Below are 17402 nucleotides of genomic sequence, written 5' to 3'. Positions count from 1 at the left end.
TAGAAAACTCCACCACGACAGCACCCCTGCTGGTGTTGCACCCCATGGTTCGGTCCAGTGGGAGACTGATTAAAACAGACGTCCTGTTGAGGTTGTTGTTTTTTTATAAAGTCTGAAAATAACTGTTGTGGAAGAAGGACCCCCTGGTTTCCATGACGACCAGGAGACTTCCTGTAGGGCTGAGCCTGCATAGGCACCTGTGTAACCAAAGAAATAGAATCCCTAGAACGGACATTCCGATTCAAGTTAATGGGTCTGAGGGCCTTCCCCATTCTAGGGATTCTATTTTCTATACTGACCTCTCAGGGTTTTAGTTTACAGGCCTTTGCTGATTGGTTCTTAGAGGATTATTGTGATTTGCTTGCCAAGCAACATTGGTTAAGAATGAACTTCCCATAGCGTGTCAGGACATAGTTACTGATAAACAGTATGGGTATTGTTACTCAATCACTAGGCCGTCATGGAAAACTATTTTCCCCACTATGAAAAGTGAATGGCCATTTGTTCGGATGTTTTTCAAAATATGCCATTTTGAAAATTAACAAAATAACCATTTTACTATATCAACATGAGACTAATATACCAAGACTGATATGTCACATGCTGTTTATGGCCTTGTTGTCTCTGAGTGCCAAAATATCCAACATGCAGCTATGTTTCTTTTCCACAGTGGCTCTCACTATGTTGTGCTAATGTTGACGGTAGGGTAAGGAGATGTAAAAGCTGACTTATGTTTATCCAACATCACAATACAAAGAAGTAAAGGATTTGTACCACAGATCAGTACAAATTAAACACTGGTAGAGAAAAGCAACATGTGAAACTGAAAGTCCAAATTAAACATAATATTATCTAACATCTGGTCCTAACAGATACATGTATAATCATTTGAAAAGGCTCACCAGTATGTCATATATCTGTGTTTAATTTGTTTAAAATTAGTTATACTTTTATTTTGAATACTGCACTGTTGGGTAGGGCTTGCAAGTTTAGCATTTCACTGTACTTGTGCATGTGGCAAATTAAACTTGAAAATTGAAACTAATTACGTACTGTATGTTCCAGAGAGAGATATCTCTTGTCTCCTCCCTCTCACCAAACACAAACTGTACACAGTGCTCAGTACCAACACAAATCCTTTACTGCTTCCTTAGGTAACTAGGACATGGTTCACAGAGGACTAACATGTTGAAATATATAGGGTATATGATATGTATAATATGATATTTGATACAGAGCCCTAGTTACCCTCAGATTATTACAATACCCTATTTATTATTACAAATCAGCTTTTCTAATCATGAACATTGCTTGCTAAGAGAACTTCACTGAGTGCTAATGATGCCAATTCTTTCTAACATTGTAGATCCACAGCATCCATTCTCTTTGCAGGTCTACACTCATTGGAAGAATATGGACCACAGACACTGATGATGGAAGTATGAAGCATGACGGTAAGTCAAAGAAAGTGAGATGTCATCAATGTGTCCCCTTGTGTGCTGTTACTTGGTGCTGTGCCTTGGCCCTGGTCTGGGATTGTTGCTGGTTCTGGGCCCTGGCCCTGTCCTGGCCGAGGTCCCTGAGCTTTCTCTGCCAGTCTGACGGTCTATCCTGACAGGGTCTCTTCACAAGCGGCCCACCCTCCTCCTCACCCTCCTCCTGCAGCTGGGCTGCACAGTGCTTCCTGGTGCGTGACTGAAATGTCCTCATCATGTCATTGATCTCTCTCAGACGCTGTGGGATACAGTTGGGATACAACGATTAGCAACACACAGGACTAGATGTGAACTGTGTATTTACGATGACCAGGCCTTTTGCTTTTCACAGCTATTAAAGTTAAAATATGTGTAATGTTAGTTAGGCTTCAGACAGGAAGTATAGAAGAGGGTCAGTTAGGGAACCGTTAGCAGGGTTAGAGAGGTATGTCCAACCTCTGACCTTTGAGGGGCTTCTGCTGATGTAGTAGAGGAACCCAGTGCGGGGGGAGGAGTGAGTGCTGGGCTTGTGGGGGGAGATGTAGAGGGAATGGTGGTTGGAGGGGCGGAGTCTGCGCAAGGATCCAATACACTGGCAGGGGTATGGCGAAAGGGGAGGGGTTTCAACCTGTGCATGGAAAAATAATCAGAATGTGGTCAGAATCTCTGGACAGTGATGAAAGCACTGGTCCTAGGAACAATGCACTGTATCTGTACAAGGACTGCTCTTACTTCTATCAACCTGTAAGTACCAATGATGTTATACCTCAGTTTGGACATATCTGAGACCACTGGTAAAGTGTTTCCTACGTATTGTGTATGACGACTACTGACTCCATTAGGTAGTATATGAAAATGTCCCCTCACCCCGGCTATGGTCAGAGAGCTGGAGTTGTAGCGCAGGGCAAAGTCTTTCATCTGTTTGACATAGACGGTGTTGTAGAAATAGATGAGGTGTCTTCTCTCCCCCTGGTCCTGTCTACAGGGAGCTCTGGGTCCTGTAGGATGGGTGGGAGGGCTCTGGTATGTAAGCAAGCTACTGCTGGGGTCTACATCAACTGGGAAACAGAGCAGCATCACCATCAAAAATCATTCTTCATTAAATCATTTGTTAATTCATGCATGTTATGATGCAAACGTATCCATGTGAATGTATGTATTTTTCTATTTGTCTAACTGTTTTTTCTGTTGGATCTTCCAGGAGAGTTTTGTGAGGTCTTGGTGTTTCTCCCTGAGATCAGAACACTTCTGAATACCTGACAGGAGGACAATACAGACTTCATCAACTACACAATAACAAACAAGCTGGATTTAACTCACTTACACACACAAAAGCAAGCAAAACATTTATCTCCTTACACAGTTCCTTGCTTGAGGCTGAGTCTTGTAGCACTGCATGATGAGCTTGAAGGGCATGTCCACTTTGGTTACCTGCACGAGCAACACACAGCATAAACATGGAAATTAAGGTATTATAATACATTATTATCATCAATACACAGCTGAAGAAGTATAGAAGGCTGAATGCCTTGCTGTCGATCACCCAAGTCATAAAACCATCTGCATTAAGGAAGTATAGCAAAAAGTCTAGAGGAAAAGCAAATAGTGCTACCTTGGCCATGACATAGATGGCACACATGAGTATTTGGTCCAGGTGTCGGTCTAGCATGAGGTCAGTGCAGTGGACCAAGGAGTGTTCAACGCAGGTCCAGATCTTCAGCCGCAGCGCCTCACAGATGTCCAGTTTAACACAGATGTCCCTCAGACGCATGCTCACCAGGTGGTAGACCTGAGACAGAGGGAAGGAGTATGGCCTTTGTCTTGTGGATCTTGTAACTAAATATCTAGGCTCATAGCATTCAGGCCAGCTCAGGTATGTAGAAATCTGTGAGTAAAGCCTACCTTGCGGAGGAACAGTGAGATGGAGCCCTTACTCTGAGGTCTGTGTGTGACTGGGTTCTGGGGCTGCTGGGTAGAGGTGCTGGAGACTTGCTGTGGAGGAATGGGCTGACCCACAACACTGAGGGTAAATGTGATGCCTCCCCGGTCATTGGCAATGCCTGGGTGTGGAAGAGGTTTAATTGAACAAATAGCACTGATTCTTGTGATATGTAAACAAGGTATATAACATGTTTATTACAAGATGTATTACATTATGTCAGTATTCTATTAGGGTTGTCATTTCTATGGCCATATTGGGTTTCATCTGAGGGAAAGTCTTTACCTCGAACCGGTATGGTGACTGACTGGCCATTGTTGGTGGTGACAGTGGCTGATGCCATGGTGACTATAGTCTGTCTAGTAACAATGACAGAGGAGGACTGGGATGGGCTGACTGGTGTGGTAGGGCAAGCGGACATCTTTGAGCCAGCAGGGGGTGAGCTGTAGCGTTCATGGTGGGTAATCGGAGGGTTCAGGTCATTTCCATGGATCCCATTCACAAGGCTTGAGGTCAAGTGTGAAGGGGTGGGGGGGATCTTGGCCATCTTGTCTGTGTGATCTGAGTATTGGGGGAGCATCACCTGGAACACACAGAACCATCTGTTACCTCAAGTTTGGGATAATTTTGTTTCCTCTTTTTAATGGAACGACAGCCGCCATGCTGCCATATTAGACCAACTTGTTTCGAGTGCGCCAGCGGTGTTGCTCTATATAGTTTGACAGGGTGCACTGTGTATTTTGCCCAGTTCACAAACAGGTGAATTTGAACCGTTGCCCGCTGACCTGATGGTATGCAGGCAGCTGTCCCTGTCCCTTAGCAGCTCTGATCTGGTCCCAGAGTGGTGAGTCTCTCCTCCAGGCCAGACTCTCCAGGACCTGCTCCTCTATATGGGTCAGATGCCTGACCACACCCGGCAGCAAGCCCTCCTCAGCCCGCAGCACCAGCTCTATCACCTGGCACACAGCACACACAGTAGGGGGTTAAACAGCACCTAAACAGATTACTAAGATTACAGTAGACGTGTTTGAATCCAGGATGTCTGTATGCCCCAAGACTGTGTAAGCCCTCTGAGCCCAAGCCTAGGCATTAGCTTGAGGAGCAATGCTTCAGTTTTCAGGTAAGGTTACTTATCACATAAAACCACCTCCTTTACACAAAACCTATGATGTTACAGTACAGTATGACATGTACTGCAGGTGTTTTGTGTAGATGTTACCTTGTAGAAGTCGTATGGCGCCAGGCTAAAGATGTCAATGACCTGGGGGAAGCTGCCTGGTGGCTGATGGGAGAAGAAGACCATCTCCAGACAACAGGCCACTAGAGAGCGCTGGAACAGATCATGCTCCAGAATGCCCTGCCAAGAAACAAGTCATCAAGGACAACCTCTATACTATACATGTCTGTACATGTCTATACAACAGTGCCCCCAGAGGGAATTGTAAAGTGAATGCTTAATGACACTAAACAGTGCAGTTCCAGTCATACACAGCAGAGGGCAAAGGACTCACTGAAAGGTCTTTGGCTCCCAGCCTCTTCCTCTCCTGATTGATGACAGCCTCTAGAACCCTGTAGTACAAAGCCTCTGTCTGGCTGGAGAACTTCACTTCTCTCTCTACAAACAACAGGAAATTACTGAAAAGTGCACATTAATGTCAATATATCAACACATGCACACAGACACATACACACCTCTGTCTAGGCTGCGGTTCTCCTCCCATGGTTCCTGGTAGTGCTGGATGAAGGTGTGGAGCATGTCTCTCAGTCTAGTGGAGATGACCTCACTAGGGTTTCTGGCACAGAACCTAAACAAAATACACCTTAAAGAACCATACAGCCACTTTTCCACCCCCATAGACTACTGATAGATATTGCCCACCCATAGGTATGGATAAGCTTATCTTCCCCCAAATCATAATCTTCTCCATAATGGGAAGAATGTGTAACATAGTAAAAAAACATGTATTTTCTTTCTCTTCTACAAACTTAACACTGACCATAGATCACGGTGTACTCTATCATAGGCTACAGGCCCAAATACATTTCCCCTGCGGCACATTACAGTCTACTACAGTTACGTATGAGGCCCACATAGGCACATGCCCACTATAGCTGACCTGAATGTTCTAGCCAGACTGTCACTGGGTACATGTCTCTGGGTTGCCATGACGACCTCCAGCCGCTCACAGCACCTCCGCTGGTAGAGTGTAGCTCCGTGTCAGTCAGTGGAGTAGCAGTGGACACCTGTACATAATGCATACACCAGGCAGAGGTTTGAAAACCCTTTAGAGCGGTACATGAGACCGTATAAATAGGATCATCATTATATTTCCTTGCATGAGAAACATGTGAAACAACGGTTTAAATTTACAACACGAACCACACAGTAATGATACTAAGTCATCTCAGAGATAATTGGGCCCAAAAGGCTTGTGTACTGTATTTAGAGTCAGGTTAATGTGTGTGTGTGTGTGTGTGTGTGTGTGTGTGTGTGTGTGTGTGTGTGTGTGTGTGTGTGTGTGTAGGGAGGGGGCTGGCCTTCAGCTATGAGATGACAACAATGATGAATGCGCAAAAATACGATATTTCCTGTTGAAGAGGAATATTCATATTTAGCATTTTTGAATCTGTTTCTCTGTTTGTCTAGCAGTTCTACAGTTCTGCTGTGGAAGGATTCAGAGAGAGAGAGAGAGACTTCACCATTATTAAATAAATCAAAACAGGAACATTTTACATTTGGTTAGAAATAAATAAGGAAATAATCTCAACAGATAAAAAATTTGTCCTGTGTGCTACCTACACTCTTAGAAAAAATGTGCTATATAACTTTAAAGGGTACTTCGGCTATCCCCATAGGAGAACCCTTTGAGGAACCATTTTGGTTCAAGGTAGAACCCTTTTGGGTTCCATGTAGGACCCTTTCCAGACCCAAAAAGGGTTCTCTTATGGAGACAGCCGTAGAACAGTTTGGAATCTTTATTTCTAAGAGTGTACAGTACTGTATATCCCTCCACTAGAATCCCCATACTTTAATAAAGACAGTTTCTCCATCCTAGAGGGGGAGATCATCATTTCCAGACCCAGGGAAATGTTCTATTCTGTGGAGACCTAAACGCCTGAACTGAACAAGAACCTGACACACTCAGAACACAGGGTTACAAAAACCTACCTGGAGGTGGCAGCATTCACTCTCCCCATATGCCCAACAACTACGACAAAACAACCAACAAAAACGGGTCACAACTCCTGCAGCTCTGTCGCACGCTGGGTCTGTACATAGTCAATGGTGGGCTTCAAGGGGACTCCTATGGTAGGTACACATACAGCTCATGTCTTGGCTGCAGTACTGTAAACACCTTTATCACCGACCTCAACCCAGTGTCTCTCAGAGCGTTCACAGTCAGCCCACTGACACCCCACCTATACAAATTGATGGAATGCGGTGTTGGGGGAAAACATGTACACAAACAATGTGTTTAAGTATGCTGTTAATATTGGCCAAAAAAATGGAGCTCCACCCTCTTCAACATTTACACCAACAAATTGGCGAGGGCTCAGTCTGAAGCACCCGGCCTCACCCTACTAGACTCTGAAGTCAAATGTTTGCTGTTAGCAGATGATCTGGTGCTTCTGTCCCCAACTAAGCAGCACCTAGATCTTCTGCAGATTCTGTCAGACTTGGGCCCTGACAGTTAATCTCAGTAAAACAAAAATAATGGTGCTCCAAAAAAGGTCCCGTTTCCAGCACCACAAATACAAATTCCACCTAGACACTGTTGCCCTAGATCACACAAAACAATATACCTACCTTGACCTAAACATCAGCACCACAGAAGCCCTCTATGGTTGTGAGGTCTGGGGTCCACTCACAAATCAAGAACTCACAAACCCCAAATTGACTCTATGCAGAATTATGAAAAAACATCCTCAACGTAAAATGTAAAACTGCAAATAATGCATGCAGAACAGAATTAGGACGATCCCAGCTAATTATAAAAATCCAGAAAAGAGCAATTAAATTACACAAGCACCTAAAAGGAAGCGATTCTCAAACCTTCCATAACAAAGCCCTCACCTACAGAGAGATGAACCTGAAGAAGAGTCCCCTCAGCCAGCGGGTACTGGGACTCTGTTCACAACAGGACAGCAACACAATTAGACCTAACCAAATCATGAGAAAACAAAAAGAAAATTACTTGACACATTGGAAAGAATCAACAAAAAAACTGAGCAAACTGTAATGTTATTTGGCCCTAAACAGAGAATACACAGTAGCAGAATACCTGATCACTGTGACTGACCCAATACTAAGAAAATCTTTGACTATGTACAGACAGTGAGCATGGCCTTGCTATCGAAAGGTCACCATCGGCAGACCTGACTCTCAAGAGAAGACAGGCTATGTGCACACTGCCCACTTAATGAGATGGAAACCTAGCTGCACTTCCTAACCTCCTGCCAAATGTTAGACCATATTAGAGACACATACAGCGCATTCAGAAAGTATTCATACCCCTTGACTTATTCCACATTTTGATGTGTTACAGCCTGAATTCAAAATGGATTGTCATGACTTCCGCCGAAGTTGGTGCCTCTCCTTGTTCGGGCGGCGTTCGGTGATCGTCGCCACCGTCTTTCTAGCTGCCACCGATCTACGTTTCTTTTTCCATTTGTTTTGTCTTGATTGTACACACCTGGTTCCCATTACGTTATAATTTTTTCCCTATTTAACCCTCTAGTTCCCAAATGGTTTTGTGCGTGTTTGTTCTTTGTTTAGTTTTCAAGACTACTGTGAGCGGGTGTGTTTTCCCTGTGTGGAAATTTTGTTGTTTCTTTGATTAAAGTACGTCTTTTACTCAGTTCTGTGTCCTGTGCCTGACTCCGTCCTACCGCTGCACATTGACACATGACATGGATTAAATTGATTTACACACAATACCCAATAATGAAAGCATGTTTTTAGAAATGTTTGCTAATTTATTGAAAATCAAATACAGAAATATCTAATTTACATAAGTATTCACACACTTGAGTCAATACATGTTAGAATCACCTTTGGCAGCGATTACGGTCTTTCTGGGTAAATCTCTAAGAGCATTCCACACCTGGATTGTACAACATTTGCACATTATTATTAAAAGCTCTGTCAAGTTGGTTGATCATGGCTAGACAGCCATCTTCATGTCTTGCCAAAGAATTTCAAAATTTTAATTAGGCCACATTTAATGTCTTCTTGGTAAGCAACTCCAGTGTATATTTGGCTTTTTGATTTATGTTATTTTCCTGCTGAGAGGTGAACTTGTCTCTCAGTGTCTGGTGGAAAGCAGACTGAATCAGATTTTCCTTTAGGATTTTGCTTGTGCTTAACGGCAGGTAGCCTAGTGGTTAGAGCGTTGGGCCAGTACCCGAAATGTACCTAGATCGAATCCCTGAGCTGACAAGGTAAAAATCTGTCGTTTTGCCCCTGAACAAGGCCGTCAATATAAATATTTTTTTTAACTGGCTTGCCTGGTTAAATAAAAAAATGAACTCTATTCTGTTTCTTTTTACTCTACAAAACTCCCTAGTCCTTGCTGATGACAAGCATACCCATAACATGATGCACCCACCACCATGCTTGAAAATATGAAGAGTGGTACTCAGTGATGTGTTCTGCTGGATTTTCTCCAAACATAATACTTTGTATTCAGGACATAAAGTTCATTTCTTTGCCAAGTTTTGCAGTGTTACTTTAGTGCCATGCTGCAAACTGGATGTATGTTTTGGATTTTTTTCTTCTTCTGTACAGGCTTTCTTCTTTTCACTCTGTCCTTTAGGTTAGTATTATAGAGTAACTACAATGTTGTTGATCCATCCTCAGTTTTCTCCTATCACAGCCATTAAACTCAGTAACTGTTTTGATGTCACCATTGGCCTCATTGTTAAATTCTTGAGCAGTTTCATTCCTCTCTTGCAACTGAGCTAGGAGGGACGCCTGTATCTTTGTAGTGACTGGGTGTATTAATACACCATCCAAAGTGTAATTAATAACCATGCTCAAAGGGATATGCAATGTCTGCTTTTTTTATTTGACCCATTTACCAATAGGTGCCCTTCTTTGCATTGGAAAACCTCCCTGTTCTTTGTGGCTCAATCTGTGTTTGAAATTCACTGCTTGACTGAGGGACCTTAATTGTACAATATGTGTCGGTTACAGAGATAAGGTAGTCATTCAAAAGGTAGTCGTTCATGTTAAACACTATTATTGCACACAGAGTCTATGTAACTTATTATGTGACTTGTTCAGCACATTTTTACTCCTGAACTTATTTAGGCTTGACATAACAAAGAGGTTGAATACTTATTGACTCAAGACATTTCAGCTCTTCATTCTTAATTAATTTGTAAACATTTCTAAAAACATAATTCCACTTTGACATTATGGGTATTGTGTGTTGACCAGTGACACAACATCTCAATTTATTCCAAATAAAAATTCAGGCTGTCAAGCAACAAAATGCGGAAAAAGTCAAGGGGTGTGAATACTTTCTGAAGGCACTATATTTCCCTCAGATTACAGACACACAAAGAATTTGAAAACCAATCCAATCTCTCATATCTATTAGGTGAAATACAACAGTGTGCCACAACAGCAAGATTTGTGACCTGTTGCCACAAGAAAAGGGCAACCTGTGGAGCACAAACACCATTGTAAATATATTGTATTTATCTGCTTATTTATATTACCTTTCATACTTCAACTACTTGCACATTGTTACACTGTACATAGCCAGCAATATAACATATCTATATTCTTTTAAAACTTTAGTAATGTTTACTGTTAATAATTGTTTATTTCCCTTTCCTTTTTGTTTGTCCATTTCACTTGCTTAGGCAATGTAAACATGTTTCCCATGCCAATAATCACATTTGAATTGATTTGAAATAGAGAGAAAAAGAGAGATTGTGCTGATTCAATGGTAACTCAGTCTCCTCTCCACAGCAATAATCATTTGCACGTGTTCTCCATTTCTCTACCATGCCAAGTTACTATCACAGACTGTGTGAATGTGTGATGCACAGACACTGCCTGGGGTAGAGGATCTGTCTCTCTGAGTGTGTGAAAATGTTTTATATATAAACCAGATATGTCAGTAAGTGGGGAGGTGGATGCTGATTCCGAACATGTTGTGTACTATATCTAAAGACTAATTCAAGTTATAGTAAGTCAGTGAGATACGCTGGGTGTGGTTATTAAGAAGGTATTTGAGGATGATGCTAGCAATGACTGTCGTTATGGGTTGCATGTGATAATCAGTTTTACTTTGTCCACACTAAGGAGTACCACTTTGGGTAGAGACCAACACAGAGAGACAGAGAGGGAGCGAGTGAGAGCAACAGAGGTAGAGAGAGAGAGAAAGAGCAACACAGAGAGAGAAACAGAGGGCTACAAGCTAAGCTGTAAGGTTATACCAGGTGAAGTTCTCGATATTCTGACGTGACTGTAAATTACAGCCAGAGCCAGGCTGAGGCTGGACAGGCCAATGTTGAACCACATCAATTCCTGTGTTCTGTCAGAGTCAAACCTGTACACTACGTTCCTGTTCCTGTGTTCTGTCAGAGTCAAACCTGTACACTACGTTCCTGTTCCTGTGTTCTGTCAGAGTCAAACCTGTACACTACGTTCCTGTTCCTGTGTTCTGTCAGAGTCAAACCTGTACACTACGTTCCTGTTCCTGAGTTCTGTCAGAGTCAAACCTGTACACTACGTTCCTGCTCCTGTGTTCTGTCAGAGTCCAACCTGTACACTACGTTCCTGTTCCTGTGTTCTGTCAGAGTCAAACCTGTACACTACGTTTCTGTGTTCTGTCAGAGTCAAACCTGTACACTACGTTCCTGTTCCTGTGTTCTGTCAGAGTCAAACCTGTACACTACGTTCCTGCTCCTGTGTTCTGTCAGAGTCCAACCTGTACACTACGTTCCTGTTCCTGTGTTCTGTCAGAGTCAAACCTGTACACTACGTTTCTGTGTTCTGTCAGAGTCAAACCTGTACACTACGTTCCTGTTCCTGTGTTCTGTCAGAGTCAAACCTGTACACTACGTTCCTGTTCCTGTGTTCTGTCAGAGTCAAACCTGTACACTACGTTCCTGTTCCTGTGTTCTGTCAGAGTCAAACCTGTACACTACGTTCCTGTTCCTGTGTTCTGTCAGAGTCAAACCTGTACACTACGTTCCTGTGTTCTGTCAGAGTCAAACCTGTACACTACGTTCCTGTTCCTGTGTTCTGTCAGAGTCAAACCTGTACACTACGTTCCTGTTCCTGTGTTCTGTCAGAGTCAAACCTGTACACTACGTTCCTGTGTTCTGTCAGAGTCAAACCTGTACACTACGTTCCTGTTCCTGTGTTCTGTCAGAGTCAAACCTGTACACTACGTTCCTGTTCCTGTGTTCTGTCAGAGTCAAACCTGTACACTACGCTCCTGTTCCTGTGTTCTGTCAGAGTCAAACCTGTACACTACGTTCCTGTTCCTGTGTTCTGTCAGAGTCAAACCTGTACACTACGTTCCTGCTCCTGTGTTCTGTCAGAGTCAAACCTGTACACTACGTTCCTGTTCCTGTGTTCTGTCAGAGTCAAACCTGTACACTACGTTCCTGTTCCTGTGTTCTGTCAGAGTCAAACCTGTACACTACGTTCCTGTTCCTGTGTTCTATCAGAGTCAAACCTGTACACTACGTTCCTGCTCCTGTGTTCTGTCAGAGTCAAACCTGTACACTACGTTCCTGTTCCTGTGTTCTGTCAGAGTCAAACCTGTACACTACGTTCCTGCTCCTGTGTTCTGTCAGAGTCAAACCTGTACACTACGTTCCTGTTCCTGTGTTCTGTCAGAGTCAAACCTGTACACTACGTTCCTGCTCCTGTGTTCTGTCAGAGTCAAACCTGTACACTACGTTCCTGTGTTCTGTCAGAGTCAAACCTGTACACTACGTTCCTGTTCCTGTGTTCTGTCAGAGTCAAACCTGTACACTACGTTCCTGTTCCTGTGTTCTGTCAGAGTCAAACCTGTACACTACGTTCCTGCTCCTGTGTTCTGTCAGAGTCAAACCTGTACACTACGTTCCTGTGTTCTGTCAGAGTCAAACCTGTACACTACGTTCCTGTTCCTGTGTTCTGTAAGAGTCAAACCTGTACACTACGTTCCTGTGTTCTGTCAGAGTCAAACCTGTACACTACGTTCCTGTTCCTGTGTTCTGTCAGAGTCAAACCTGTACACTACGTTCCTGTGTTCTGTCAGAGTCAAACCTGTACACTACGTTCCTGTTCCTGTGTTCTGTCAGAGTCAAACCTGTACACTACGTTCCTGCTCCTGGGCACTGTCACACAGTACACCGCTGTCACACAGTACACCGCTGTCACACAGTACACCACGAACACTGAATCTAATAATACCTTCCATTCATTCCCTACGAGCAACCGTACTGTTCCAACCCCAGACACTGGCCAACGGGCCTGGGTTCAAATACTATTTGAAATCGTTCAAACACTTTAGCTGGGCTTGATTGAGCTTGCTTTGCACAATTGAACCAATAGAATAGCCGTATAAGTGAAAACCCTGCTCATATGGCATTACAGCCTTGTTCTAAAGCAAACACTAAAAGTATTTGAAAGATTTCAGATAGCATTTGAATCCAGGTCTGCTGGCCAACCTATCCCTCTCTCACTCTGCAGTATTGGGACGAAGCCTTGGTTGGCTTGGCTCTACTCCATCCACTACCAGGAAAATGGATTTAGCTCACCTCCCACTGAGTCAATTCAACCTTCCTATCTGTTCTGTGTAAGTTGATGGTTATAGTAAGGCTTTAACTCTCACTGTAACATCCCCCCTGAGAGCAAGCCAGTCATAAGGGAGAGGTAGCTACTATGAGCCATGTGCTCGGTACTAATATTACTATGCATATGCTCTCACCCATGTGGGCTACACACCGGATGTGGGCTAGTGGCCCACCAACTGACAACGTGTGTCACCAGCTGCCAACTCCTTCAGAATCAGTTTATATCATCTTACCCACCACCACCACCATGCCTCTCTCTGTTCCCATGTTGGCTCTCTGTCACACTGCAATATCTTTAGAACTGACTGACTGCAGCTTCAGTGACAACCTCCAGAATACTTTTACTTTCTACAGTCATTTTGGGGCACACACATCATTCAAAATACATATACAACTGAAGTGTTTTGCATCCATTTCAGAGAAATGGAACAGAAAATGTTGCATTTTATCTTGGAAATCTAACAACTCCTACCAGCCACAAATCATACATGATCATCATCCATAATAAGGTTCTCTTCCCGTCAGTTAGACACACATCAACCCAGGACAAACAACATCCTGTGACATGTTATTTCCTGTAGCGTTACGGAGACAATGAGAGACAAAAGAGCTGCAGTGATGCAACAAGCTACTTACAGAGGCTCGTGAGAAGGATCTGATTCTGTTTTGTAGAGGCTTGGAGTCACACGGCCTCTCTGCTTCTCTCTCTGTGGGGCTAGCCAGGCTGAACAGCTGTGGGTGAGCCTCAGAGCAGCACAGAGCAGTGAGCACCACTATAAGTGTACAGGCAGGCAGCAGCAGGCTGCAGTGCACTGAGACAGAGAGGAAGCTGAAGCTCTGGCTCAGCCCATTGGCTCACAGCTCACAACAGACAAGCCCCAACTTGTCATCTGCAATGGGTTGCTATGATAAGAGGCCTGAGGGCTGAGACTCACAGAGCAACAAGCGCCCCCTGGGGTGGAGTAGGAACATAATAGGGCATAAAAGAAGCAGTAGAATAGCAGTACATTAACAAGTAATGCTTTACAACAATATATACTATATCAGTTTTGAAAATGACTTTTTAGCCACACTATTAACTGAGAACTTATCATCCTATATTTACAGTTGAAGTCAGAAGTTTACATACACTTAGGTTGGAGTCATTAAAACTTGTTTTTCAATCACTCCACACATTTCTTGCAAACTATAGTTTTGGCAAGTCGGTTAGGACATCTACTTTGTGCATGACACAAGTCATTTTTCCAACAATTGTTTACAGACAGATTATTCCAGTGGGTCAGAAGTTTACAAACACTAAGTTGACTGTGCCTTTAAACAGCTTGGAAAATTCCCGAAAATGATGTAACGACTTTAGAAGCTTCTGATAGGCTAATTGACATAAGTTGAGTCAATTGAAGGTGTACCTGTGGATGTACCTCAAGGCCTACCTTCAGACTCAGTGCCTCTTTGCTTGACATCATGGGAAAATCAAAAGAAATCAGCCAAGACCTCAGAAAAAAATTGTAGACCTCCACAAGTCTGGTTCATCCTTGGGAGCAATTTCCAAATGCCTGAAGGTACCACGTTCATCTGTACAAAAAAATAGTACGCAAGTATAAACACCATGGACCACGCAGCCGTCATACCGCTCAGGAAGGAGACGTGTTCTGTCTCCAAGAGATGAACGTGCTTTGGTGCGAAAAGTGCATATCAATCCCAGAACAGCAAAGGACCTTGTGAAGATGCTGGAGGAAACAGGTACAAAAGTATCTATATCCACAGTAAAACGAGTTCTATATCGACATAACCTGAAAGGCTGCACAGCAAGGAAGAAGCCACTGCTCCAAAACCGCCATAAAAAATCCAGGCTACGGTTTGCAACTGCACATGGGGACAAAGATCGTACTTTTTGGAGAAATGTCCTCTGGTCTGATGAAACAAAAATAGAACTGTTTGGCCATAATGACCATCATTATGTTTGGAGGAAAAAGAGGGAGGCTTGCAAGCCGAAGAACACCATCCCAACCGGGAAGCATGGGGGTGGCATGTTGTTGGGGTGCTTTGCTGCAGGAGGGACTGGTGCACTTCACAAAATAGATGGCATCATGAGGCAAGAAAATTACAGGGAAATATTGAAGTAACATCTCAAGACATCAGTCAGGAAGCTAAAGCTTGGTTGAAAATGGGTTATCCAAATGGACAATGACCCCAAGCATACTTCCAAAGTTGTGGAGAAATGGCTTAAGTACAATAAAGGCAAGGTATTGGAGTGGCCATCACAAAGCCCTGACCTCAATCCTATAGAACATCTGTGGGCAGAACTTAAAAAGCGCGTGGAAGTAAGGAGGCCTACAAACCTGACTCAGTTACACCAGCTCTGTCAGGAGGAATGGGACAAATTTCACCCAACTTATTGTGGGAAGCTTGTGGAAGGCTACCCAAAATGTTTGACCCAAGTTAAACAATTTAAAGGCAATTCTACCAAATACTAATTGAGTGTATGTAAACTTCTGACCCACTGGGAATGTGATGAAATAAATAAAATCTGAAATAAATAATTCTCTCTACTATTATTCTGATATTTCACGTTCTTAAAATAAAGTGGTGATCCTAACTGACCTAAGACAGGGACTTTTTACAAGGATTAAATGTCAGGAACTGTGAAAAACTGAGTTTAAATGTATTTGGCTGATGTGAATGTAAACTTCCAACTTCAACTGTATATCGCCAGTGAACAATAAATAACATTGTAATTCTGGATACCTTGAAGTGCCTGTAACTGGGTCAATGTGAAAGAATAGAGTAAGACAGTCTTCATTGATAGTCAGAATATGTTTAATAAAAATAATTAAACTTCAATTCCCTCTATATAACTTCATAGAAAGTAATCCAATAAATTACAAATTACTTTTTAAGATGCTTGTCCTCCCCACTACATAACGTATTATTCAACTACACAGACCACAACTTATCCTCCCCACTACATAACGTATTATTCGACTACACAGACCACAACTTGTCCTCCCCACTACATAACGTATTATTCGACTACACAGACCACAACTTGTCCTCCCCACTACATAACGTATTATTCGACTACACAGACCACAACTTGTCCTCCCCACTACATAACGTATTATTCGACTACACAGACCACAACTTGTCCTCCCCACTACATAACGTATTATTCAACTACACAGACCACAACTTGTCCTCCCCACTACATAACGTATTATTCGACTACACAGACCACAACTTGTCCTCCCCACTACATAACGTATTATTCAACTACACAGACCACAACTTGCAAATTTCGCAACTGTCCAAGAAACAACCAAACAAAAACCAGAACAGACTTGATGACTTTAGGATATTATCAAGCTTGAAACAAAAAATACAATGCCAATAATCTATTTTCGTCATTTCAGCAACTAGTGTGTGTTTTATTAGTCTCTGTCTGTTGCATATTGGTCATTTCATTGTGCCAGTGAGGCGAGTCTATGACTGCTTCTAATCAGTCAGTTCAGCACTGTAGATGTATGTGACATAGTGAGACCTAAAACAAACTACCAGAAATATCTAATCATAATACATAATAAAAAAATATATTTATTGTTCCATCTTTAGTCAAATACAGCTCTCCCCTCAGTACTAACATTTCAACTTAAACAGAGCTATCGGTCTGCTATAGCAAATTCAGCAGGCTTCTTGTCACACTAGCAGGAATGAATCCTTGTCTGCCTGTTGGGTCTGAAAATAAAGCCTGCTAAAACAATCATATTGGGTCAATATTGTAACCTGGAAGCAGCAAAGGCTGGGCTTCTGCCTAAGGGCACTGGTCGTTCTAGGGATCGACTAGGTATGAAGTGGAACAAAATGACAGTTGAAGATTGTTCTATTGAAATCACTAGGCTTGTGAGACCTAGTGGTCGGAATCAGCCCAAACTAAAGTGGCAAACTGACAATGTTAAATCTATTTAGGTTGACTTTCAGGAAGAGAAACAACCTGGCTGTCTCTGAGTTTACACACAGAAACCATGGTAAAGGACATCACAGGTGAATGGGGAAAACAACAAAAAAGTAAATGTTATTTCAGTGAGTGGAGTGTCTTCATCAGTCTTGGTTTAGACAACAGGGCAGGGCTGTCTGTGTGGTGGGCTTGTATACGTTGATGAATGGGTTCAATATAGGCTCAG

General features: G+C 42.8%; 1 protein-coding gene across 2 annotated transcripts; it reads right to left on the bottom strand.

The window, feature by feature from the left end:
- Window positions 1-717: 717 nt before the first annotated feature.
- On the bottom strand, window positions 718-15921 carry LOC129834650 (retinoblastoma-like protein 2). 2 transcript variants are annotated; one of them, XM_055899843.1, is made up of 15 exons: window positions 13861-15921; window positions 7494-7575; window positions 5532-5658; window positions 5107-5219; window positions 4926-5029; window positions 4634-4771; window positions 4200-4370; window positions 3700-3997; window positions 3378-3535; window positions 3088-3264; window positions 2835-2906; window positions 2653-2731; window positions 2343-2533; window positions 1939-2103; window positions 718-1734 (listed from the first exon to the last, which is right to left on the bottom strand). In XM_055899843.1, the coding sequence occupies exons 3-15, from the start codon at window positions 5579-5581 to the stop codon at window positions 1480-1482; spliced, it is 1971 nt and encodes a 656-aa protein (XP_055755818.1). In that variant the 5' UTR covers window positions 5582-5658; window positions 7494-7575; window positions 13861-15921; the 3' UTR covers window positions 718-1479. The 2 variants fall into 2 exon arrangements, with proteins under 2 accessions (XP_055755818.1, XP_055755817.1); XM_055899842.1 differs by lacking the exon at window positions 7494-7575.
- Window positions 15922-17402: the final 1481 nt, after the last annotated feature.

Source organism: Salvelinus fontinalis, chromosome 35 (assembly GCF_029448725.1).
Source record: "Salvelinus fontinalis isolate EN_2023a chromosome 35, ASM2944872v1, whole genome shotgun sequence".
Taxonomy (NCBI): Eukaryota; Metazoa; Chordata; class Actinopteri; order Salmoniformes; family Salmonidae; genus Salvelinus; species Salvelinus fontinalis.
The sequence above is the reverse complement of the archived record's forward strand: the minus strand, read 5'-3'. Positions and strand labels throughout refer to the sequence as shown.